This window comes from Phalacrocorax carbo, chromosome 2, assembly GCF_963921805.1.
Source record: "Phalacrocorax carbo chromosome 2, bPhaCar2.1, whole genome shotgun sequence".
Lineage (NCBI taxonomy): Eukaryota > Metazoa > Chordata > Aves > Suliformes > Phalacrocoracidae > Phalacrocorax > Phalacrocorax carbo.
The window spans coordinates 77,629,512-77,654,632 of record NC_087514.1 but is presented as its reverse complement, the minus strand read 5'-3'; the positions used below and the strand labels follow the sequence as shown (position 1 = coordinate 77,654,632).

Below are 25,121 nucleotides of genomic sequence, written 5' to 3'. Positions count from 1 at the left end.
AGAGTGCAGCAGAAAGGGTAGCACAGGAAAAGGGAAAAGAGATGATTAAAAAAAAAAAAAAGAGAGAGAGAGAACATTTGTTTCCTAACTTTAACTCTCTTTGCTATGTTGTCTTGCAGTATATGAAGACAATGGGTGTGCATCCAGCAATTCATTTCTTTGCTTGGTTTCTGGAGAATGTGATTGTGCTCACAATAAGCAGCTGTGCTCTGGCCATCATTTTAAAAACAAGTGGTGTCTTTGCTTATAGCAATGGTTTCCTCATCTTCTTTTTTCTCGTGGATTTTGGATTTACAGTTATTATGTTAAGCTATTTTTTAGGAGCATTTTTTAACAGTGCTGATACCGCAGCTCTGTGTGCCAGCCTTGTGTATATGATCAGTTTTTTACCCTATGTAGCTTTGTTGGTCTTGCAGAACCAGTTGAGTTTCACCATCCAGATTATAATGGTAAATATTTCTTTTTCATTTTCTAATTTTTCTCTTCCAACCATGCTGTGGGTTTCCATAGTTTTGAAACTTTAGACTATAATTAACTTACTTTTTCCCAGGTTTCTGTTTGCTTTTGTGCTTCACTGGAAATAATTCACATTAATAGCTAGCCAACTGAGAAAATGTTTTGAAAGTAAAAACAAATAAAAAATAATTTTTCAGGGAAATTTTGTAAACCTACAGAAAACACAGAGAAGTTGCATTCCTTATGGTCATGAATTCTCTTTGTGCTTTGGCCTCAATATTTGTAATATTGTACTTTCAAGCATATCTGATGACATGCCACTCCTGAAAGCCATTATTCATTTGGAGGACATCTTGTGAAAGATTTTCTGTTGAGTACAGTTGGGGATTAGATCAGAAATTTGTCTAGTGCTTATCTAGCTATACAGTCTGAGGTATATGTTCCTTTGGCATGGGTTCTTCCATACCCTTTCCTGTTTTATGTATGCCATAGGCTGTTTTATGTCTTTGTACTGTCTTAACATACTATATCCCTGATTGGGGCATCAGATATCACCATCATACAATACAAGCCATATTTCACACATTGTGGTTTCACTCTTCAAAACAACTTGCATAACAAATTAAGCTGGTGGAATAATTCATACACTATTAAAAAAAAAGGGCACTATTTTAGTGTCAATCAGTCAGACAAAATATATTGGTTCTTTGCATACAAGTAAGCACAGAAGTAAAACTGGAGAATTAGGGCATAAATAGGCAGGGTGGATTCTTTTTTCTGTCGTTGCTTTTTGTCCCCCTCTTTTGGGCCACAGAGAGGGAAAAGTATGGTTCAGATAACTTGTACACTTTAAAATCAGTTATTTCAAAATAACTCTTCAGATACCCTGCATTTGCCAGAAATCAGAGGCAGCAGCATGTGAAAAGGAAATGATTTTTGAAGAGAGGGGAGAAGCCATCAAGTGAGATGGTGAAACCGTAGCAAAATAAGAGGCAGGGACTCAGTTGACAGGAATTAACATGAACTTCTCTGTACAAAAATGTAATTCATGCCGTTAATGATTTTGAATTTTTTTCTAAGTAAAAGCCTATGCCTTACTTTCTTCAGTCAGCTGGCAGGATGTGTTCCTTTTGTGTCCAATATTGCAGAAACCTTATTTAATTGCAATATTTATAAATAGGAGATAAAATGAAGTTCTCTTTCAGCACACTTTTAAACTGCAGAACTTTATCACTGAGTAATGCTTATTAAGTTTGTTAATGTTTTGGATCTCCCCATCAGCCTTCATGAGCTCATGAGTGTTTTTTCACTGATCATCAGTCACACTTCCTTGCTCTACCACATCACTCGCTCATTTTTCGTTTCATACTTTTGTGATACAGCATGACTATGTTGCTTCTTAGGAGTTAAATGCTATTTTTTTGCACAGAAATGCTGTATCAACGTATAGTACCCAGTGTGCATGTTCCTTCTGCCTCTGTCTCTTCCTGAGTTCTGGCTTTACAAAAATGAGTAGGGCCACTGCTCTTACTACAGAAAGTCTTTTCCTTTGCATGCTTTTAGACTGTTATACTTTATAAGTTTTCAGTATGCAGTAGATTTATGATGGTCTATAACTTGTTATTAAGTTAAATAATGCTTTCCAATATTAATAACTGGGTCAGTGGAGCTCATTAAGGTGGAGCAAATACTACTGCAATATATGGGGGAGTATTGATAAAACATAAAAGGAAATAATGACCATTAGCTTACGTGAAACAAAGGTCTATTTATTTTGTGCTTGCTTTTAGTATCACAAGTAATTTTATTTCATGGAACTTCTAAACAACGTGTTTTATTTGATATTCACATCCTGTTTCTTCTCTGGTTTTGTAGTGTCTTCTGTCTACAACTGCCTTTGGGCAAGGAGTATTTTTCATTACATTCTTTGAGGGCCAAGAAACAGGTAAGCTCTCTGGTTAGAAGCTTTGTAATTATTGTTTAAAAAGCTACAGTGGAAACATTTTTCACTTTGTTATGAAAAAAAATCTCTAATCATGAGTTAACAAGATAGATCATAACAGGAGAAACAGCTTTTCAATGGCCCTTGAAAACCAAGTTCAGGTTATGCTGCTTTCTAGCAGAAAATCAAAGTGGGCTTGGCATTGCTTTATTTACAATACAGGTTGGAGGAAAATCTTCACATCCCATTAGATATCAGAATGAGTATATTCAGCCAATTAATCTAGAAGTGGAAACCCAAATTTTATATTTACTGAAATTCAGTAGAGCTACCTAAGTGTGAGCATCTGACTGACTATTTTTCACTCAATGAATGTGTTATTTCTCTCAGTCCAGTGGAGGAAGGTTTAGCAAGGCATTTAAAACCATTACTTGGAAGTCTATGCTGATGTCAGTGCCAGCTCTAGTACTTGCTTGCTGGTGAGCATATCAATAGGGAGTTTTCACAGAATCACAGAACAGTAGGGGTTGGAAGGGACCTCTGGAGATCATCTTCTCCAACCCCCCTGCTCTTGAGCAGGCACACCGAGAGCAGGGGACACAGGAAGGTATCCAGGTGGGTTTTGAATGTCTCCAGGGAAGGAGACTCCACAACCTCTCTGGGCAGCCTGTGCCGTTGCTCTGGCACCCTCACAGGAAAGAAGTTTTTTCTCATATTGAGGTGGAACTTCCTGCGTTCTAACTCGTGCCCATTTCCCCTTGTCCTGTCGTTGGGCACCACTGAAAAGAGTCTGGCCCCATCCTCTTGACACCCACCCTTCAGAAATTTATAAGCATTGATGAGATCCCCCCTCAGTCTTCTCTTCTCCAGGCTGAACAAACCCAGGTCTCTCAGCCTTTCCTCAAAAGGGAGATGCTCCAGCCCCCTGATCATCTTGGTAGCTCTCTGCTGGACTTGCTCAAGCAGTTCCATGTCCTTAAACTGTGGGGCCCAGAACTGGACCCAGTGCTCCAAATATGGTCTCACTAGGGAGGAGTAGAGGGGGAGGATATCCTCCCTCGACCTGCTGGCCACACTCCTTTTAATGCAGCCCAGGATACCATTGGCCTTCTTGGCCACATGGGCACATTGCTGGCTCAGGGTCAGCTTGTTGTGCACCAGCACTCCCAGGTCCTTCCCAACAGAGCCACTTTCCAGTAGTTCAGCCCCCAGCCTGTACTGGTGCATGGGGTTGTTCCTCCCCTGGTGCAGGACCTTATACTTGCTCTTGTTGAATTTCATGAGGTTCCCCTCAGCCCAGCTCTCCAGCCTGTCCAGGTCTCGCTGGATGGCAGCACAGCCTTCTGGTGTATCAGCCGCCTCTCCCCACTTGGTATCATCAGCCAACTTGCTGAGGTTACACTCTGTCCCATCATCCAGGTCACTGATGAATATGTTGATCAGGACTGGACCCAGCACTGACCCCTGGGGCACATTGCTAGTTACACTGTGGCCAAGGCAGCTACAAATGGCCGCTTTGCCCACAAGGTGCTCTCTGTTAATAAGCAACAAATCGAGGAAGGTACTCTTCCTGGTCAGTTCTCTTAGTACATGTACCAAGAAGTTACCTATGTACTTACAGAAGCCCTACTTGCTGTCTTTGACATCCCTGGACAGATTCAATTCCATTTGGGCTTTAGCTTTCACAGCTTAATCCCTGGATGCCCAAAAAATATTTCTGTATTCCTCACTGGGTATTAATCCTTGCTTCCACCCTCTGTATGCTTTCTTTTTGTGTTTGAATTTGCCCAGGAGCTCTTTGTTCATCCATGCAGGCTTGCTGGCATTTTTGCCTGACTTCCTATTCGCTGGGTTGAACTACTCTTGAGTTTGGTAGATGTGTCGGGTTCACACGTGCACAAGTGTATAACACAATGGAGACTTATGAGAACAATATTGTACAGAACAAGAACAGTTTAAGTTATTCACTCTCAACATAATACTAAGGTGAATACCTAACTGTTATACATTGTAAAGTAAGAAAAAATTACCTTTACTTTGTAAAGTATTTTGTATGTTTCTCCTGTGTGACCCTATCTTTCGTCAGCCTGAGTAGCAGCGTGCCTCTCCAAGCTTGGAGGCAGCTGGTGAAATCCCCACCAAGCTGCTGTGCAGGTGCAGAAATGCATGAGAACACCCTATTATATTTATGTGTTAGGAATTTAAAATGTTTGGAGACTGACTAGATATTCTAACAGGTTCCTACGTGTTTTAACATGGTGGTCCCTACTATCCCCAAACTAAGAGCTGCCCCTATTGACGCTGAAGTTTTAGAAAAGTAAGAAGTGAATGTTCATGCCCTTGATAAGTGTCTACACAGGATATGCATTTTTATATCTAAATATATAAGGGGATGTAATCCCTTTCTTTTTTTTTACTACCATGGCAAGATCAATATTGGTGACAGTGGATGTTTCAGACCACCACTAGGAACTGAGAAAGTATCATAATGATGCAGAAGTTCATAAGAGTGGAAGAGGCAGTTACAAAAAGTATTACTTAAATTTCCCACCAGACACTTCATCAAAATGACTCATCTTTGCTGAAGAAAGAACAAAATGATCTTTGTGGGAAAACTGCTTTTCCTAACAATTGTAGAAAAAGAATTGTAGAAACAATATCATGACCCAACAAAGTAGCATTTTCAGAAAAAGGTGCAATGCTTTTTGTAAATCTACAGTTTGGTTATTTTTGTTTTCCATCTAGCAATATGGTAGCTTTCCGTAGTACTAGTGTTTTGCACCTCCTTTCTTCCTTTCACGTCTTCTGCAATGTAGTAATTTTATGAAACATTTATTCAGTGAGTCTGTTGTTGCAGTTTACCTCTGAATACAGTCAGTGCACACAAATACTTGCTTCTTAGTTGGAATTCATATATTTAAGTTTTCAGATTTAGCATTATAGAAATGACTTTAAACTTTGTGCAACCCATTTCTATACAATATCAGCGGAACTGCATAAAGACTGATTTGTAGTAGAGGTCAGTGCACTGTTTTGTCAGAGTTGTAGTTCTTTCTCTTTTGCCAAATCAAGAGCCAGCTAAAACTTTACAAACAACCCTTTCTACAACAGCTTCTCTGCATTTTCCCAGCAGCAGTGTCACCTGCTGTTCTAAACAGAGGCTTGTGGAGGCATAGCAATTAATTTCTATTCATTAGGATTACTGTTACTAACTACGTTCTTTTTTTGTGTCAGTGCTTAAATACCCAGAATTGTGTTGTGATGATGTGTTTGTGATCTTTAATGCTGTACTGATTTAGCTTTGACCTTTAAAAAATCATTATTATTACTATTACTACCAGGAATTCAGTGGAATAACGTGCACCAGTCAATGGCACAAGGAGGATACATGACCTTTGGATGGATATGCTGGATGATGTTCTTTGACTCCATTTTATATTCTATAGGTGGCTGGTATTTCAGCAATATTATTGCTGGTAAGATCATGGAGCTGTTCTTATTTCATGTTTTTGAAGAAGTTATTGAATGGAATTGATAGAATTGGCTTTCCTCATTGTATGTAACTAAACCAAAACCATATCTTTTTCTGAGTTGAGATTTTGGTGTGCAAAACTGCCTGATTGCCTTTAGGGACAGGGTAAGAAAGTCTTCCTGCATATGTAAATATTGAGTAGTGGACTAGAATTTGTAGCCAGGCATGAAATATCCTTTGGTTGTTTACGGGGATGACTAAAATTTGAAGGACTTAGGCATTTGTTGGCACTTCACAGTAGCAGAGATACTTCCTGTAGCAAAGCAAACACCTGCTTCCTGTAGGAAGCAAAACTTCCTGTGGAAATGGTGAATCTTCTGAGTCAGTACTTGGGGTGAAATCCATGAATAACAACACATTTTCAGGTCACAAAGACTTCAGGCTGTCTGGTAACTGTATCTTGCTCCCAATCAGTCCACAGTCTAATGCATAAAACTAATTAATTTTCAAGTATAATTTCAGAAAGTAGTGGAATTTTTGTTTTCTTTAATCAAGTTTTATGAATATTATTGAGTTGGTGAATGCATTTTTAATCATAGCCTACTCCAATGATTCACTAGCTGTTTGAAATTTACCTTTCCTCTGATTTGCATCTGTCACCTTTTCTTCCAGCTGCTCCGTATTTGTTTTAAAAATAAAAAATGATTTTTTTTCCTTGAAAGATAGGGGAACATACAACAAACTTTAGCTCAAATTGACACCTACCCTTCAGTGTCAATGAAATGCAACTCCAAACACAGAGAGAGTGTGTTGTGTGATTGGTAAGCGAAGCCTGGAAAGACCAGGCAATGCCAAAGTTTAGGTTGTGCGTAGGAGCATGTTTTTGCCCTTTCTGTCTCAGTGCTATAATAAAAGTTTCTTAGGTTGGCTGATTTGTTTAAATTGTGCAGATAGTAATGGAAGAATGATCTTTAATGATTGGTGCGATGGATATTGTTACAATTAAAAAAAAAAAAAGGCTGTTTGCCTTGCCAGGCCATTTGGTGCATTTTTTTCCTCTAGTTTACAAGATTATGTTAGGCTGTGCATACATGTTGTATAGTCTATGATTCTGTTACACTTTAAAGCTGATTTGGAGATAGGGTAAAGCACGGCATCACTGGAGACTGATTATTTTATGGCAGGACCTGGTGTGATGGCCAAGTGACTTCTTTTCACTTTATTAAGTTTTGTTAAGTGCAGCTAGGAGTTTGAGATAATTAAATGGTCTAACCAGTTCTTTGTAGGTAATGATAGAACATTAGTAGTCTACAAAAAAAAAAAATGAAATTACTATAAATTTTACAACAGTTCCTATCATAATTATCATCTAGGAAAATTTGGATTAAAGAACCAATGGTACTTTCCCTTTACTGTTTCCTACTGGAAGAACCTGTGTGGTGCAGAGAGAAGGAAGAGACATTATCTGAATTCTAATATGTTTTTCTTCAATGAAAACTTCCAAGAAAGAGGTTTGTAGTCATAACAGAATTTTAATAATGCTATTTTCTGAATGGTGTGCTGATTTGGATCAATCTGCTTTTATCACTGCTTGGTCCTATATTATGTGTTTTGATCTTGTCCCTTTCTCTCCTCCTCCATTATATAGTGGATACTATGAACATTTTATAGTAACTGTTAATTGTGCTGTCACCTGTAATGCTTGAATTGTTCAGTTAAAACTATTGTACAGAAATATTTAAGAAAACTTTAAAAAGTGTAAAATAAGTATCTCTTGGGTTCATCCTGCCCCTGTGTATTGAATCTTTGCTTTGTTAGGATCTTCTGAAGTTCCTTGAACCCTTTCATACTCTTAACGAATCTGAAAAGAGTTGTGCCTTATTAACATTTTTTTTCCTGATGTTTGATTTTCTTCTTCCTACTCTGCTGCTTTTATCTGCTTCTTTTTTTCGGTGGAAAAATTAACTTTGTTCATGTTTTTCCCTGTTTCTTATTTCCCTCCTCTATAAACATTGTTCTTTCTGCCTCTGCTTTTCAGCCTTTTGTTTAAAAAACTGCTGTTATTGTAACTAATTTTTATGTGCCTCCGGATACTTTCGCTGTTTTTATATTTCTTTGCTCACTTGCTTAAAATTCTTATTTTTGGTGTGGGTTTTTTTTGTCAGTTTTTTTCTCCCTCTCAGGTCTTTTTAAGGACTTTCTCAAATTTCATTTACGTTTTGTGAATGAAGTAGTAAGTCACACTCATCTATATTCCCTCTTGGGCCTTAGAACGACATGATGGGTTGTTGTGTTTTTTTGGAAGTTACAGTAGCTTGGGAATGATCCAGTTGTCTGCAGCAAAGGTGAAGAAGCTGAACAACTCAGCAGTTTTATACATTGATATCTCCTATAGTAGGGCAAACTTCAAAACCTCCTGAAGTTCATTTAAATATTTGTGGAAAAACTATCAGTATTAATTCTGTTGGGTTTTCTGCAATTTGGAACAATTCCATTTTGTTGAGATGATTCTCTTTGGTCCATACTTAAAATGAAGATTTTCCATGTCCCACTGTGGATTCACCGCATCCTTTTTGTGGAAAGTGAAGAAGAAAACTCTTCTCTGACTGAGAAGTTACTAGTGTGGTGTCTGGCTCAAGCCATCCAAGCAATTGCCTACAACTTTGTGGATCTGTTCATATCGCTTGTCCTCTGCTTAAACTGATGCACATCAACTGCTTGGTAGCAAATTGCCTGGGTGTGAACTCTGATGCTGCCATGCATGCAAAGGAACTTGCTCTCTTTCATAAGAATTGGGTGCACTTGTACTGATAATGGGATAAATGCATTAATGGATAATTTACTTGGAACAGCAAAGTGACTTGCTCCTGGGCAATTTCTGCGTTTGTCCCATATGGCCCAGGTAAGGGCTGGTTTAGAGTGGGTGGAAAGCACTTTGGAAATCAGAGGTGTGTCAGAGAAGGGCTGGAGTGTAGGTCCTATGAGCTGGAACTATGACTTGAGTAGGGCTGGCAGAGACCTGGGTGCTGAGGGAACTTGGACTTGTAACTTCTTTTAGGAGGAGTTCTAGGGTAATCAATTTACTGCTTGCAAGTAATTTGGAGCTCTTCCTCTGAATCTTAAATGAGATACATTGTCTGAGACTCACTCTGTACTTTAAGGATTTTTTTGTTAATTTTCAGGATGTACTTGCAAATTTAGGAAGCAGTGGAAAGGGCATGAATCATGTTTGTTAGTGGTTTTAGTCTCCAGACTAAAAGATAAAGAAACTAACTGGAAGAGAGCTCCTGCATAGAAGTACCTCAGAAATGTCACAATTGCTGGTAGTGCCTTGCTGGAAGGTAAACTCAAGCTTCTGGAAAAAGTTCTTTCTAAACTAAAAATTGATTGTGAAAGGAGCAAAACACTTCTTCGTTCACAGCCTCAAAAAACCAATCCTATAAATCATTATATAATTTTTATTTATGTAATTTTATATGAAATATAATTATTTTTTCTTGTAATATTATTTATTTAGATTTTATATAATTATATATAAAATATTACATAATATAAATATTAAACACACTGCTAAACAAGGAAGGGGCCCTGGCGATGCAGGATGCAGAGAAGGACGAGTTACTGAATGCCTTCTTTGCCTCAGTCTTTACTGCTAAGGCTGGCCCTCAGGCATCTCAGCCCACAGAAGAGAGAGAAAAAATCTGAAGTAAGGAAAATTTACCATTGGTTGAGAAGGACTGGGTAGGAGATCACTTAGGCAAACTGGATCCTTGCAAATACATGGGCCCCGATAGGATGCAGCCGCGAGTGCTGAAGGGGCTGGCAGATGTTCTTGCCAAGGCAATCTCCATCATCTATAAAGGGTCGTGGAGGACAGGAGAGGTGTCTGAGGACTGGAGGAAAGCAAACGTCACTCCGTTCTTCAAAAAAGGCAAGAAGGAGGAGCTGGGAAACTATAGACCAGTCAACATCATCTCTATCCCTGGAAAGGTGATGGAGCAGTTCAGCCTGGAGGTCATCTCCAGGCATGTAGAGGACACAAAGGTTATCAGAAATAGTCAACATGGATTCACCAAGGGAAGATCATGCTTGACCAACCTGATAGCCTTCTACGATGGCATGACTGGCTGGGTTGACGAAGGGAGAGCAGTGGATGTTGACTTCAGTAAGGCATTCAACACTGTCTCCCATAGCATCCCCCCAGGCAGGCAAAGGAATTGTGGGTTGGATGAGTGGACAGTGAGGTGGACAGAGAACTGGCTGAACAACAGAACTCGGAGGGTCATGATCACTGGAGCAGAGTCTGGATGGAGGCCTGTCACTAGTGGTGTTCCCCAGGGGTCAGTGCTGGGTCCAGTCCTGATCAACATATTCACCAGTGACCTGGATGATGGGACAGAGTGTAACCTCAGCAAGTTGGCTGATGATACCAAGCTGGGAGGAGTGGCTGATATGCTGGAAGGCTGTGCTGCCATCCAGCGAGACCTGGACAGGCTGGAGAGCTGGGCTGAGGGGAACCTCATGAAATTCAACAAGAGCAAGTATAAGGTCCTGCACCAGGGGAGGAACAACCCCATGCACCAGTATCAGCTGGGGGCTGACCTACTGGAAAGTGGCTCTGTTGGAAGGACCTGGGAGTGCTGGTGGACAACAAGCTGACCCTGAGCCAGCAATGTGCCCATGTGGCCAAGAAGGCCAATGGTATCCTGGGCTGCATTAAAAGGAGTGTGGCCAGCAGGTCGAGGGAGGATATCCTCCCCCTCTACTCCTCCCTAGTGAGACCATATTTGGAGCACTGGGTCCAGTTCTGGGCCCCACAGTTTAAGGACATGGAACTGCTTGAGCAAGTCCAGCAGAGAGCTACCAAGATGATCAGGGGGCTGGAGCATCTCCCTTTTGAGGAAAGGCTGAGAGACCTGGGTTTGTTCAGCCTGGAGAAGACTGAGGGGGGATCTCATCAATGCTTATAAATTTCTGAAGGGTGGGTGTCAAGAGGATGGGGCCAGACTCTTTTCAGTGGTGCCCAACGACAGGACAAGGGGAAATGGGCACAAGTTGGAGCACAGGAAGTTCCACCTCAATATGAGAAAAAATTTCTTTCCTGTGCGGGTGCCAGAGCAGGGGCACAGGCTGCCCAGGGAGGCTGTGGAGTCTCCTTCCCTGGAGACATTCAAAACCCGCCTGGACGTGTTCCTGTGTCCCCTGCTCTCGGTGTGCCTGCTCAAGAGCAGGGGGGTTGGAGAAGATGATCTCCAGAGGTCCCTTCCAACCCCTACCATTCTGTGATTAACTATAAATATTATATATTAATATATAATTTATAAGTTTTGATATATAAATTATGTATTTAAAAGGATAATTATCCCTTCTTATAGTTCTCATCAGTAACAGTTTCTGTTTCTTTGGACGAGCATTCAAACTTTGCTTGGCTTTATTTAAAAAGAAAAAAAATTCCTGCTGCCAGATTTCTCAGTTGTTATGAGTCAATAAAATACTACATGTTAATATTATATTTATGGGGCTGGTGATTGACTGTGCTTACATTCAGAAAAAGTGCCAACCTTTTGCCCTGACATAGAAAGGATGTCACCTTGATCTGTGTCATATGGTCACCTTAGTTTGCTGAGCTGGTTACCTCGAGTTAGAAAAATGCTGCGTGTCTACTTGTATTGAGGACCTTGATTTACATTTAGACTACACTGCTCTCTGAATCATTTCTCAGAGAGATCTGCTTTACTTTATTGACCGAGGGAATTAGGAGGATTACCCCACTCTGCCTGTTTATGTTATGTGCCTGAAATTGGATGGCATATATGGAGTAGTTCACACAGTTAGAATTTTCTCATACTTATGGGCATAAAAAAATTATTAAAGCAATGTTATTATGAGCATTTTTTTATACTAAAAATATAATAACTATTTTTTTTTTTACTTTATGGAGATGTGCACACAACTTGGCAAAATTGTTTTATGTTTTTTTTTAAAACTGCAAATAGTCAAATTCTTAGCAAATATTAACTGGCATAGTATCCCTGACTTCAGTAGAGCTTATAGAATTATAGAATCATAGAATGGTTTAGGTTGGAAAGGACCGTTAAAGGTCATCTCGTTCAACCACCCTGCAGTGAGCAGGGACATCTTCAACTAGATCAGGTTGCTCAGAGCCCCATCCAACCTGACCTTGAATGTCTTGAGGGATGGGGCCTCCACAACCTCTCTCGAAAACCTGTTCCAGTGCTTCACCACCCTCATTGTAAAAAATGTCTTCCTTATATCCAGTCTAAATCTACCCTCCTCTAGTTTAAAACCATTACCCCATGTCCTGTCACAATAGGCCTTGCTAAAGAGGTTGCCCCCATCTTTCCTGTAGTCCCCCTTCAAGTACTGAAAGGCCGCAATAAGGTCTCCCGTCAGCCTTCTCTTCTCCAGGCTGAACAACCCCAACTCTCTCAGCCTGTTCTTGTAGGAGAGGTGCTCCAGCTCTCAGATAATTTTTATGGCCCTCCTGTGGACCTGCTCCAACAATTCCATGTCCTTTCTGTGCTGGGGGCTCCAGAGCTGGACGCAGCACTGCAGGTGGGGTCTCACCAGAGCAGAGCAGAGGGGCAGAATCACCTCCCTCGACCTGCTGGCCATGCTTCCTTTGATGCAGCCCAGGCTACGGTTGTCCTTCTGGGCTGCAACTGCACATTGTTGGCTCATGTCCAGCTTTTCTTGGACCAGTACCCCCAAGTCCTTCTCCTCAGGGCTGCTCTCAATCTCTTCATACCTCAGCCTACGGGCTTTGGTAAATGGCAAAAGGGATTAAGTTAATTTGTTATTCCCTACACACACATATTTAGATTCAGCAACCCACTTGATCTGCTGCTCTTCCGCATACAGGCCCAGCACCTCCAAGTTGGAAAGGTCCTTGCATTGAAGGAGCCACTGTTGGTGTCATGCTTCTGGCTCTCACCAAAGAGCACGTGAGTGGCCAGAAGGCTGCTGTTAAAGATCTCAGCCTCACTTTCCATAGAGGTCAGATAACAGCGCTCTTGGGACCTAATGGAGCTGGCAAGACAACAGTTATGTAAGTCTGCCATTTAATGCTATTACACTCCCCTCTGATCTCTGCTATGCTTTCTCACTTCAAAATGTTTGTGAACTATTTCCTATGTATTTTTTTTCCAAATAAATTAATAAATTCCCCAAAGCACGTGGGAAGTGAAGGCTATTATCTATGACAAAAGCAATGTAATGAATAGAGAACTGGGCCCTCACTGCCACTGAAACCATGATGTAATAGTTCAGGAGCAGCTTAAGTAGGAGCTCGGCATGTCTAGTGGTGCACTTGAACACATCTCAAGAAAGTGATCTTTTCTGGCATCCCAGGTGTACTCCTATCACATGGAGAGTATGGAGTTTTATGAGGTTTTGTGTTTTGCTCCTAGAGGTTGCAAGGGACTTCTTTCTTGGCAGTTGACCAAAATAACAAAATAAAAATGACACTGTAAAATATCTCAGTTAAGAAGTCTATGTGTTTCTACCTTTATATTAATTTTGATCAGCTTTAATAAAACCAGTGATGCAGGATGGGATCCAGTTAAGAATTATTCCTCAGCTAGAATACACACATAGAAAAGGAGAAAATGGTCTGTTGTATTTGGTTGGAAAAAAAATGGATTTTGCTCTGGAAGTAAGGAAATGAAGGACTGTTGAGATCTTGGGTTTAAAAAGAAAAAAAAACTGCCCCAAAGATTAGTGGCGTTTCTATAACTATGCTCAACTGAATTGGTGTTGCTCTAAGGGCTCTAGGACATGCCTCAGGAAATCCAAGTGTGAGCTATGTAATACAGTCATTACATATGATCTTGCTGATTTTTTTTTCTTGTATCAGATCACTGTTGACTGGTCTGTATCCACCAAGCTCTGGTACCATTATTATTAATGGAAAGGACATACGTACTGATCTGGATGCCATCAGGGCAGAGCTTGGTGTTTGCCCACAGTATGATGTCCTGTTCAACATACTAACTGTGCGAGAACATCTGCTCCTTTATGGATCAGTGAAGGCACCCGGCTGGACAAAGGAACAGCTGAATCAGCAAGTCAGTGGGTAAGTTTTACTTTCATTTGTTGAAATCTGTCAAGTAAATCGGTAGTGTCTATCGCAAACCACTCAAACCAGAAAGCGCTAAAGCAAAATTGCAAGTAAAAGCAAATGGAAACTGCAGGGTTTCCCTGAGTTTTTATCACACTTACTGTTCTGAAATCGTGCCTTGAAAATAGATTTCCTAGTTTCTAACCTCTACTTGAATGTATTTGTAGTGAAATTGTCAATGTTTAAAAACCTGGCATACAGAACCACCAAATTATTTGACCGAACTGGAGATGGTTATTTTGGCAGCAGCTGCAGTGGTTCCTGCCTCATGCTGTCTGCCTTACCTCCCCCTTTCCTGGATAGGCAGGTAGAAAGTAAATTGCTGTGTGTTTGCCCTGAGTTTTCAGATAAGTCAACACTGACTTTGTGTATTTATTATCCTGTATTTCCTCACCTGCAGTAGAGGGAAGATTGGAAAACCAGAAAAGACAGGTGTTTGTTACAATCTTTTTAAATAGGCTTTTTTTTTTCCTTTGTCAAATTCAGACTTTAAATATGTTTAATAAGTGAAGGGTTTAAAAACAATCCAATAGGAAAAACAAGGCTGAGCTCTGACATGACCTCAGAGCATTTGCCGCTTGCCAGGTTGAGAATGTCTGCTAGTGTTTTTAGGCTGCTACTTCTTTGATATAGCACTAGATCTTCATTTTTGCATCATGTATATTAAACTACTAGTAAACCATACAAGGTGAGATCTTGTTACTTATAGCAAACGGCATTTTCTGAACTTTAGGAATAAAATGTATGCTCTTCTACTAGTGTGGCAGTGTAAACAGTTTCTGTTTACCTTCTGATCTATGCTAGACTTTGTGGAGGGCTCGGTGCTTCCACGCCTCAATGGAAATAAATGCCAACTTGATGGGACTCCTTACGTGTACATTTAGGCATGTGCAGACATATTTGTCACAAAGTGTCTTTCCTTTTTAGCAGCTATGATAAAAGCCTGTTACTTTAAATGTTTGGTCTGAAAATCTCTGGTGTGGGGCACTATGTTCCCTCTAGAAACAACAGAAACAACTCTCTAGAATGACAGGGACAAACCAAACACTGTGTTTGGTTAAAATTTATGCAAAACAATATCCTGTATTTTATTGTATTTCAACTGCTGAATTGCAGTTTTAGCAGTGGTCTGTCATACTAATGGCATGTAAGAATACTCAGGACTCTGCAGGCCTTGCTACTAAGAATTTTATTTTTTTTAAAAGGAAATTAATGCTTTAAAATACTTCAGAGAAATTAGAAAAGCAACAAAGTAATGAAACAAAATTTGCTTTTTATTAAGTAAAAAAAAGGCTTCTAAAGAGATTAAGAAAAATTTTCTTAAAAATGAAAAATTCTGTCAGGGTAAATGGCATGGTTTGCAGACTGCATATTCTTTCAAATGATTTAGGAGGTTAACTTCTTACTGTTGAGCCTTTTATGTCTTGCTTGCCAGGCTGATAGCAACTGAAAGCTTTTAGGACATTGACTGGATGTTCAAGGTGATGAAAAAGAAATTTATGGTCTTTCAGTGCTGCCTTTATTAAGCATGTTTCCACACACTGCTCAGATACAAGATCATCAGAGGGCAAGGACTGAATATGCAATGACTGTAAGGTATCTCCCAGTCCTTACCACAGGAATTAGATTAAGTTGGATCAGGTAGTGTTACTCTACCTAGGGATCACTAATCTGTTTACTTCACAGAAACATGTCTTTAAAAAAAAAAGCACAGCACTGTTACCTTATTTACTTGAAATGACTACACATTTCCTAAAAACTCAGTCCTTATTTAAGGTTCTTTATGTAGTGGCAAAAACTGAAGCACTGTTTAATTTATGAAACTAAGCATCTTTACTGTGGTTTGAGACTATAATCTAGAGTTTGGTGAAATCATTGGACAAACTGATATTTATTTTATTGGAATTACTTTCAAAATTGTCTGTTCTTATCCTGCACAATACTTATCCAGAATTTGTATTCCAGGTGGTGATGAGTGTTTATACTTTGTAGTTAGAAATAATGTTTTTCTATTCTCTTTTGTCACCAAATCGTATGAGTCAGAGGTAGTGGTTTTTTCACTTTCCCATTACATTGATTTTTCTGTAATTCTGCTCTGAGCGGACGTGATGTGACTGGAAAAACTTTTTCAAAATTAATCCTGTTTCTGTACTCCTATTCCAGAGCTCTGGAAGATGTGAATTTATCCCAACATCAGCACAAACTTGTTGGAGCCCTTTCTGGGGGAATGAAAAGGAGGCTGTCAATTGCCATCTCCTTTATTGGAAACTCAAAGACAGTTGTTCTAGATGAGCCCACCAGTGGACTAGATCCATGTTCTCGCCGTAGCATCTGGGATGTTCTTCTGAAGTACAAAGCTGGTGAAAAGCTTATACACATAATTTGCTGCTTATTTTCCTTTCTGGAATTCTGTTTCAATAAATTTAAACAGGAGAGTTAGAATATTAGTATGGCTATGCAATAACTACATACATTAATTTCAGAGGTAACATTTAATTGAATTTGAGAATCTTTAAAACAGCCAAGTAAGATTACAAGAATTACTTGCTATCTCACAGAAAGATGCCGAGTCAAACAGAAGACTGAGCTTAGTTCTGAGTCCTGTCCTGAAGTTTCTTTTCCCTTACCTTTTTCTTTTTCATTAGCTTCTCAAAATTATTTTCTGGTTTTCATTTCTCATTTTGCACATATCCATATATAGATGCCTATATACTTCTAATGAAAATAGACTCATCATTCATTCTGCTACATCAATTTTTTAAGTGCCATAAGGTTAAAAACTGATTGTGGGAAGCAAACTCTTCAGCTAGTGAGCACTCAGTTAGCTGTAATAACTCACAGTGAATGATCTATTGAAAGAGACACCACTGTTATGTGGTTTTAAGGAATCTCTTAAGCTCTTAAAACAGTTTGAAGTTGTAATGGCTTAATGCTGCTTACTATGTATAATGCAAGGCAAAGCAAGTTTAGACCTGAATTTAACTTAGACTGTATATTTGACTGCAGGTTTTGTTTGTGTCTTGCAGTTATGTTTTGAAGGGACCTGAAACAGGTTCCCTTAAGGTTAAAGAGCCCATCATGAAAGCAAGATGTGTTTCTCTAGAAACCAGGTTTTGTAGACATGTACCAATCTTTCTGATGCAGGTTGCACACTGATCTTTACCACTCACCATCTTGATGAGGCAGAGGTGCTCAGCGATTGCATTGCCATCCTGCAGCATGGGCAGCTGAGGTGCTATGGTTCTCCCTCTTATCTGAGAGAAACATACGGCCAGGGATATAGTCTAACGCTTATAAAAAAGGTATACTAAAAATGTACCGTACAGAACTTAACAGTGCATGCCAAGTAATAGCTGTGTATATTCTAAGGGAGCCCTATGTCCCTGCCAAAAAGTCATATGTGATATAGACTATTAAAGAGCCATCCAAACATGTTTTTATCAGCTTTCTTGTTGTTTTGGGTGGGTGATATTATTATTATTTCTATTATTATTTGGAAGAACGCAATGGCATCTTTGAAAATTATGAATGTCAATATTTAGCTGAAAAGAGCTTTGTTTCCCTATTCTTTATTCCTGGGAAGTTGTCTCTACATCCCAGGTTTGATGCAGTTTTGTCAGTGGAAATTTTCCTGCATGGATTCTACTACCAAGTCCCATACTTCTGGTAACACTTAATTTTTTTGTGCGTGATTATTTTTCTTCCCTCATAGCCCTCTGTGTTTGAAATCCAGGATCCTAAGCATATTGTTCGGGTCACATCTCTGGTACAGACTCACATGCCAAAAGCCTTCTTGAAAGAGAACAGCGGGACTGAGCTGACCTATGTGATTCCAGAAAGGGCAGATAAGACCTCTTTTAAAGGTCTTTTTCAGGCTTTAGATCAAAGCCTTCATCATCTACACCTGATTGGATATGGCATTTCTGACACCACCTTGGAAGAGGTACTTTTATTTTTTCTGTGTAATGGCATTTTCATGGATAGAGAATCCTGTATTAGGTTCCAGCTACTCTTATTGTATCTTTCATGTTTTCATAACAGTTTCTTATAAGAAGCATGTTTTCTTAAAAAAAAAATAAAATTCAGGCAAAATGCCTACTTTATAGTTTTGCTATACTGTTAAATTCAGCACCCACTCCACTACAACTTATTTCAAGAATCCAATATGAACACTGAGGAACTCTATAACTCTTTAAATGTTTGTTTCTGCATTTACTTAAGGAAAATGTAATGTGTCATTGATTTAAAGAGAACCACTGTTGTTGTTCTGGATCTCTAGCATTGGAATGAGCTTTGAATTTGCAAGGCTGGAGGTTCAGTTCAGGTAGCTCTTGGGATGGAAAACAAAATTGCTGAGAATAGTCTCTGACTAACAAAGTTCTAAAGCTTATAACTTAGCAAAACTGCATTGGGAAATCTCTGAAGGATATCTTGTGTGTATACCTAGAGAGAGACACATGCTTACATATATGTATACATGAACATATTTACACATGAATATAACACATATACACATGTGTGTGTATATATACCAAATGGACCAGAGAAAAAGATTCTGTTATGCTTCTTCCTTACTTCAGACTTTAGCTCTGTGTAAATAACCGTATCAGTGAGAAGTTATTTTCCTTGCACTGTTTTTATCCTGACTATAGTTTATAAATATCAAGATTCCCTAAACCACTGCTGTTCAAGTTGTCTATTATAGATCCTGTTGAAAATATTTTTCCACTTCTTCCAGTGATGACAGGAGACTAATGTCAGTATTTTTTGATGCACAACACATATCTATTTCTATTTGATGACACAATTCATTCACTATCACTTTGTGAAACTGATTTCTCCAGTGATCCCCTATAAAAACAGACAATGTTGGACTGTTTTCTAACAGAAAATTTAATATATGTTTGAATAAAAAAACCCCACAAAAATAATGAAAAACAGATTCCTGTAGAGTGATTTTTTTTAAAAAAGATATATAGCAATGAATACTTAGTATAGAAAAGGGGTGTATCCCTGTATACATACATCCCTTATACATCTATATTTGAGATGACATAATGTAGTACTGTGGTCAGCTGGAACACAAGATCCCCCAGGGATAATGCTCAATGCTCATCTTTCCTGGTTTTATGAAGATGATACACTTCAGGGCCTATCAGACATCACTTATGAATTGTATTTTTGCTATGTGAGCTATACATATGGGAATCAATGGAGTCAGATATTTGAAACTGCATCAGCAGTATTGGATTTGTTTTGAAAGTTTATAATTGTTTGTTTTATATAATCTGTGGAAAAAATATAAATAGAACCCCAATAATGCCAGGAAACCTAAAATGACAGTTGTTAATGAAATTTGTTGAACCAATACGCCACCATGTGGATCTGCTGTATCCTGAAGTGTTCCACTGGGAGACATCTTTAGAACGATATTGATTTGCTACATAGGTTTTTAGGACCCTGCACAAGCATAAAGGATCTGATTTTGCACATTTATTTTTAAACCGCCATCCACAGAATGATCTACCAGCAAGTATATGGTTTCCTTTGAATTTAAGCTCTATACGACTGAGATATTTATAGAGAGAGAGAGAAAAAAAAAAGCATCTCCTCAGTGATTTTCTTATAAATGACCACAGTACATAAAACTAGTGTGGCAAGCATTTGCTATGGCAAGGTGGGGGGTGGGGGGGGCAGGGGAGGGGGGGAGGAAAAAAAAATCTTACAAGTCTAATAAACATTTTATGTAATGCTATAGAGTAAATTATGCTCCTGCTATACAGTTCTATGAGGCAAGTCAAAAGCTTATTGAAAAATCTCATTGAAAAATTGTTATTTTCTTTCAAATTGCATAGAACGATTAACACGTTATAAGAAAGAATACTGTTCACTGTCAAACTTTATAGATTCTGAGGTAATGCACATATTGCGAACCTTTTTTGATTACATCCCTGTGGGATATCATAGGACTTTCCAAACTGGCATCTGTAAAGTAAATGTGAAGTTGTCATGGAATATGAGGAAGTTTCCTCAGTGTGCTACATCTGTTATTCAGCTGACTGATTGCTTTTGGTTGTTTTCTGCAGGGCAGGTTAAAAAAAAAGCTTTAAAGGTGGTATTAGATATTGATGATCATTCTTCAGCTTGAAGGCTTAATGCATTAATTTGGGGTGATTTCTGTCATCTTTGCATCTCATCATTAGTTGTTGTTACAACCCCAATTCTCCATTTTCTTATCAAAAGCCTCTTTGCATTGGCAACTAAATGGGTAGTACATAATAGCGCTATTTAGTCTATTCAAACAATTCAGTCTGGAAACAAAGAACTCTGACTTTAAAGGAAGGAAGAAATGTGTTATAATTTTTATTTTATCCTTTCTTTTTTGTTCTCTCATACACTCGCCATTATTCTTTTTCAGTCTGAGGGACACTCACACTTTCTAAAAATCTTACCCTTCAAGGGAAACCAGGCTTCCATTCATACTTCAAAGCAATCTTGAAGTTCTAGCAAAATCAGTTCCTGACACTTTCAAATCTCACTAATTATATTTACTTCATTTTAGGTTTTAAACATATTTCCTAGCCATTTGTATTTGTGTACTTTATAATGCTTGTAATCCAAAGAGTGTTAGCAGAACCAAAAGGAGGATAGAAGGGTGGTTAATTAAGTAAAGTGTATACTGAAAGATCTCTGGAGGATGATGTTTCACTTTCTGGCAACTCTGGAGGTTTAAAAGCTTATTATTTTATTTATTTGCTTTGAGGAGAGAGCAAAAACATTGAAAGATCTTTGTAAAATAAGATGTATCAAAATTCCTGTTAATGGAGTACTGCTTTAAATTCTCTTCCTTGAAATGATGAGAGAGTTTGCCCCAAAACTGTTTCCATGTGATTCTAATTCCATGTGCTGCTTACTTTTCAGGGACTTTTATATGGCTTTTAAATTACTTAATATGTCACTACTTACAATTTTGACTATTCTTTTCACAGGTGCTAGTTGCAAATTAACTGACAGCAAGCAAGTCAAGCAATTAACACTTTCCCACTGCAAAATACCTAGCACACACATAAGATTTTTGGGATGGGAGGGCCCAGAAATGTTGCTAACATATCAGTCAGAGGGTTTAGATGATAAAGGCCTGTCTATAGGTGTTGGCTGGTTGGTGGTGTCCCCCCCCACTCCCGTCCCACCCCCCCCCCCTCCTCCATCCCCTCCATGTTAGCTTTATCTTTCTTTCAGCCACTTTGGTTCTCAGCACTTTTTTCTTTCAGGTGAAGATTTGTTTTAGGAATGATAACTAAGGTGTGACAGTGTCCCTGTGCTCTGCAGTGAAGTGTCAAGGACACTGTGCCACTGTATCAGTGAATCAGGCTTGTTTTTATGATGCTGTCCTAAAGAAGGAATCAGGAAGAAATCAGGGAGTCCCCTACAGACAACCATCTGGACAAGTCCTTGGTCAGATATGGACTTGCTAGCCAAAGCAGAAATTAAGCAGGAATTGCTAAGGCATGTAGGGAAAGGGAGGCCATGCTGAGGTCTAGAAGACACCTTCTATTGAATTTATTCAGTCTTTTAGGTGTGGCAGGAACACATTGTCTCTCTGTCATGGTGTCTAATCCTGACATTTCCTGATCCGTGTGTGTATTTTGGAGGTTTCTTACTCTGCTAGTAACATTGCAGATAATACTACTTCTGTCCACAACATCCTGTGCAACATTAGATAAATTGTCATTTCTTCCTTACAATATGGTCCTTAATGATTACCATTCTTAATGGGATGTTTGAGAGCTGCCTGTATCTGTGGGGAGGACTGGGCAAGGCAGGTGGCCTTCCACCTTCATAACTGTCTCAGAATACCTGTCTCAGTGAAGCTACAATAGACACAGTATGTATTAGAAAAGTTTTTGGTGGTTCTGTTTCTTTTTTAAGGCATAGCTACATCCTCTCTTCAAGTGACATGATGTGATTAAAGAAGGAAATGTCTGTCTGCAAACCCAGCGGGCATTTTGATGCTGAACTGAGCATATGCAAGCAACGTTTTGTAGTGTAGCCTTCATTCTAACCAGACAGAATCAGTTCCTTTGTGATTTTAGTTGGCTCAGTTTAGTTTGGTTTTTTGACAGAACTGGTGTGCAGAAGAGCCATCAGCAAGCAGGTCCAAGGCAGCAAATTAAAATGTGGCTTTGGGCAGTCAGGATATCCCTCCAGGGTCTAATATAGAAATGTCAGGAGGTATTAATTTCTTCTGGCCTTGCAGTTGTTAATGGCCAAAAGTGTTCCCTGAAAGTTGGCAGGTAACAAATGCAATCAATAACCACTGTTAAATGGCAATTATATTGATTAAGCAAAATATGGTTTATGTAACAGTCAGACCTTAGCAAGTCAAGAAATATCTTTCCACAGCTATAAAGTACTTCAAATAGAGTGGATTTTATTGTCTATCGTATGAGCTCCTTGGAAACGAGGAATTTTTTCTATGAGCTGATATCAGGTTCTTTTGTTGGAAGAAATAAATGATTTCTTAATGATTTCTGAAAGTTGCACTGTGGTTATAATCTAAGTTTTGCAGCTTAACCCAAACAGAGAAGAGAAAGCAAGGGAAAGCTTTCATCAAGAGAAAGAAAAAGTTGGTTGTGCATTTACTGTTCAATTAGAGACGCTCATGGTAGCTGTATTTATTTTATGTTAATTTTTCTTTCTTTTTATCTGAAGTTCCTAGATCACTGTTTAAATTGCAGTTCATGTTAAAATAAGAAAATGTTAACTTTATTCTTTATTTGGGCTTACAAGAAGTGGGGTGAGTGTTAATAACCGTCTCACTATGAAAGCTGTTCCAAGCTTCTGCAAGGCTGAGGGACTGATAAATAAAATACACCTCTATGAAATTCAAAGGAGCTTATGTGGACAGAACTGTGAAACAGGATTAAGCAAGAAGTAGTAGGTCAAACACAAATCTACTTGACAAAGTGTATATACCATTTAAATAGATCTCACAATTAAAAAGTTGGTGAATTCAGCTTGTTATTTCAAATGTTAACTCCCTTCTGATGTGCGTCCCTCTGCTTAGGAAGATTCAACCCTTACAATTTTACTCTAGTGCAGATTTTTAGATTGTCACTTTTATAAAAAAATAATTTTGTTTTTTCCCATGGTGATTTTAGGTAATAGGATCCTATCATCCTCCCCCAGTTTGGGGCATGCATGCTAATGATTTTGCTGCAAAACATGCATTGTTGCCCAGTCCTCTCCATAGTATTAGTTAGGCAGGACTTTATTAATGTTGACTGTGCCTGACTGCATTGTGCTTTAAATCTCTTTCAGTAGCATTATTGCCCACATGCTTGCACAAATCTATGGACACTTCCCAGAGCCTGTGGATTCTTGGTTCTGTAGGATTTTGTACATTAGATTTAGTTGTACTGGTACAACTAGAAATCTTTAGCAGTTGCAGTTGTCTCCACAGATTTCTAGCTAGAGAATCAGAAGAGGCTTGAAGCTGTCAATACGTCCCTTGTAAAGACTGCAGTACTGAGTTCCAACATATGCCAGACCTTAGGATCATAAAATGTCAATCAAGGTCAGCCAGTCTATTGAAAAATCATTGCAGATAGTGTGCATAGGCCAACAATGGTTTGCATAGGTGCTTTTGCATCTATTGGCATTTATTCCTTTCTCTTTATCTCCAGAATTCCTCCACTGGAGAGCTTGACTAATTTTGTAGCAATTCCAGCAGGGTTGGACAATCTGGATGGTTTGGGAAGTGTGTGTGTGTGTATGTAAAGTAGTTTTTAGAAAATGGATTCTACTTTTTTTTTTCCCCCTATTTCATGAAAGGTATTTCTGAACCTACTGCAGGACTCAGAGAAGATGCCCTGTGTTCCACAGGCAGCACACCTGGACCATACAAATGGTGTGGAATCAGCCTGTAAGTAGAAAATTAGGTACCTTCTGAAGCAACCAGGTTTTTAAAGATCCTAAATCAGAGATAAACATGTGTAAAATTCCCAAAGTTGAGGAATGCACAAGCAAATGGAGAATACTGCCTGCTATCATCTGGTAATTCTTTTTTTTTTGTGTGTGCATGTAACTTGATCTGCCTTGTGTAGTAGGTTTTAATATGTCTATTGTGATTCACCTCTGTATCACTTCACAGACATCTTCCCGCCCTTCTGCTATCTGTATACGTGCACACAAGCATTCTCTCACTGCATCAGCATTAATGTACTGCTTCCTATCAATCTCTGGCAACTAATTACCCTTTTTCACTCATACTGGCAGTGGATAAATATTGCTAAGATATACCACAGATATAAAATCTGTAAGCTATTAGAAAGGTGTATTCATCTCCATCTCCGTGCAAATTAAAAAAACCAAAACAAACCAAACCAAAAGCTGTTGCCCCCGTAGTAGAAGACCATTCATCCTCTCAATGGCATGTTATTTCAGGTTCCCTTACATGTTTGTTTGTTTTAAAACAATTTCCATTGTGCTCTCTATTTTCCTACCCTGCAAGCCTGGGAGGAGGTCCTTGTTGACATTTCTGAAAACTTAGGAAGCTTGTTCTCCTTAAAAACTCTTATTAGAAGTCACTAATGTGATACCTAGCAAAATGCAAGCCTCAAGGTCTCTAATGACAGTGCCCATGAAGCTCATTGGTATTTTCTTTTTGTTCTTAGGATTCTCATGCTTCTATATGTACCACGTTTATTTCTATTTGATGATTTATATCTAGAGTATAGTCTTCTTTGGTTAAATGCCAAACATTTTGTTCTATATGCAGTCCTTTTTGTTTTGTTTCTATAGAACACAGACACAGAGAGGTCCTGGTCTGTGAGTGAGGACCTTCATTGTTACGGCAATGGAAATAATATTTTTGAATCAACCTTTAGTTATTTGTTAAGATAAATTCAATTGGATCTTCCACTAATGAGCAATCAGTGCCAAGAATTGTGGCCTAAGATGAGACCTTTCTCACAAAGTGTAAACTTGACTGGATAACTTTTTCCAGAGGCTCTTTTTGCTGGACTATTTCAGTCCCCGTTGAATCAGTGAAGATGTAACTATATAGCAAAAAACCCTCACTAAGCAAATAGAGTACCCACTCCTGTAAG

General features: G+C 38.9%; 1 protein-coding gene across 1 annotated transcript in view; it reads left to right on the top strand.

Moving 5' to 3' along the window:
- ABCA13 (ATP binding cassette subfamily A member 13) overlaps positions 1-25,121 on the top strand; it is a 207,958-nt gene that overhangs the window by 86,557 nt on the left and 96,280 nt on the right. Inside the window, exons 32-41 of the mRNA XM_064441788.1 lie at positions 120-449; positions 2,332-2,401; positions 5,740-5,874; positions 7,244-7,381; positions 12,753-12,939; positions 13,747-13,965; positions 16,174-16,370; positions 17,155-17,312; positions 17,723-17,953; positions 23,845-23,935. Of these exons, the coding sequence (XP_064297858.1) occupies positions 120-449; positions 2,332-2,401; positions 5,740-5,874; positions 7,244-7,381; positions 12,753-12,939; positions 13,747-13,965; positions 16,174-16,370; positions 17,155-17,312; positions 17,723-17,953; positions 23,845-23,935 (1,756 nt within the window). The remainder of the gene's footprint in view (positions 1-119; positions 450-2,331; positions 2,402-5,739; positions 5,875-7,243; positions 7,382-12,752; positions 12,940-13,746; positions 13,966-16,173; positions 16,371-17,154; positions 17,313-17,722; positions 17,954-23,844; positions 23,936-25,121) is intronic.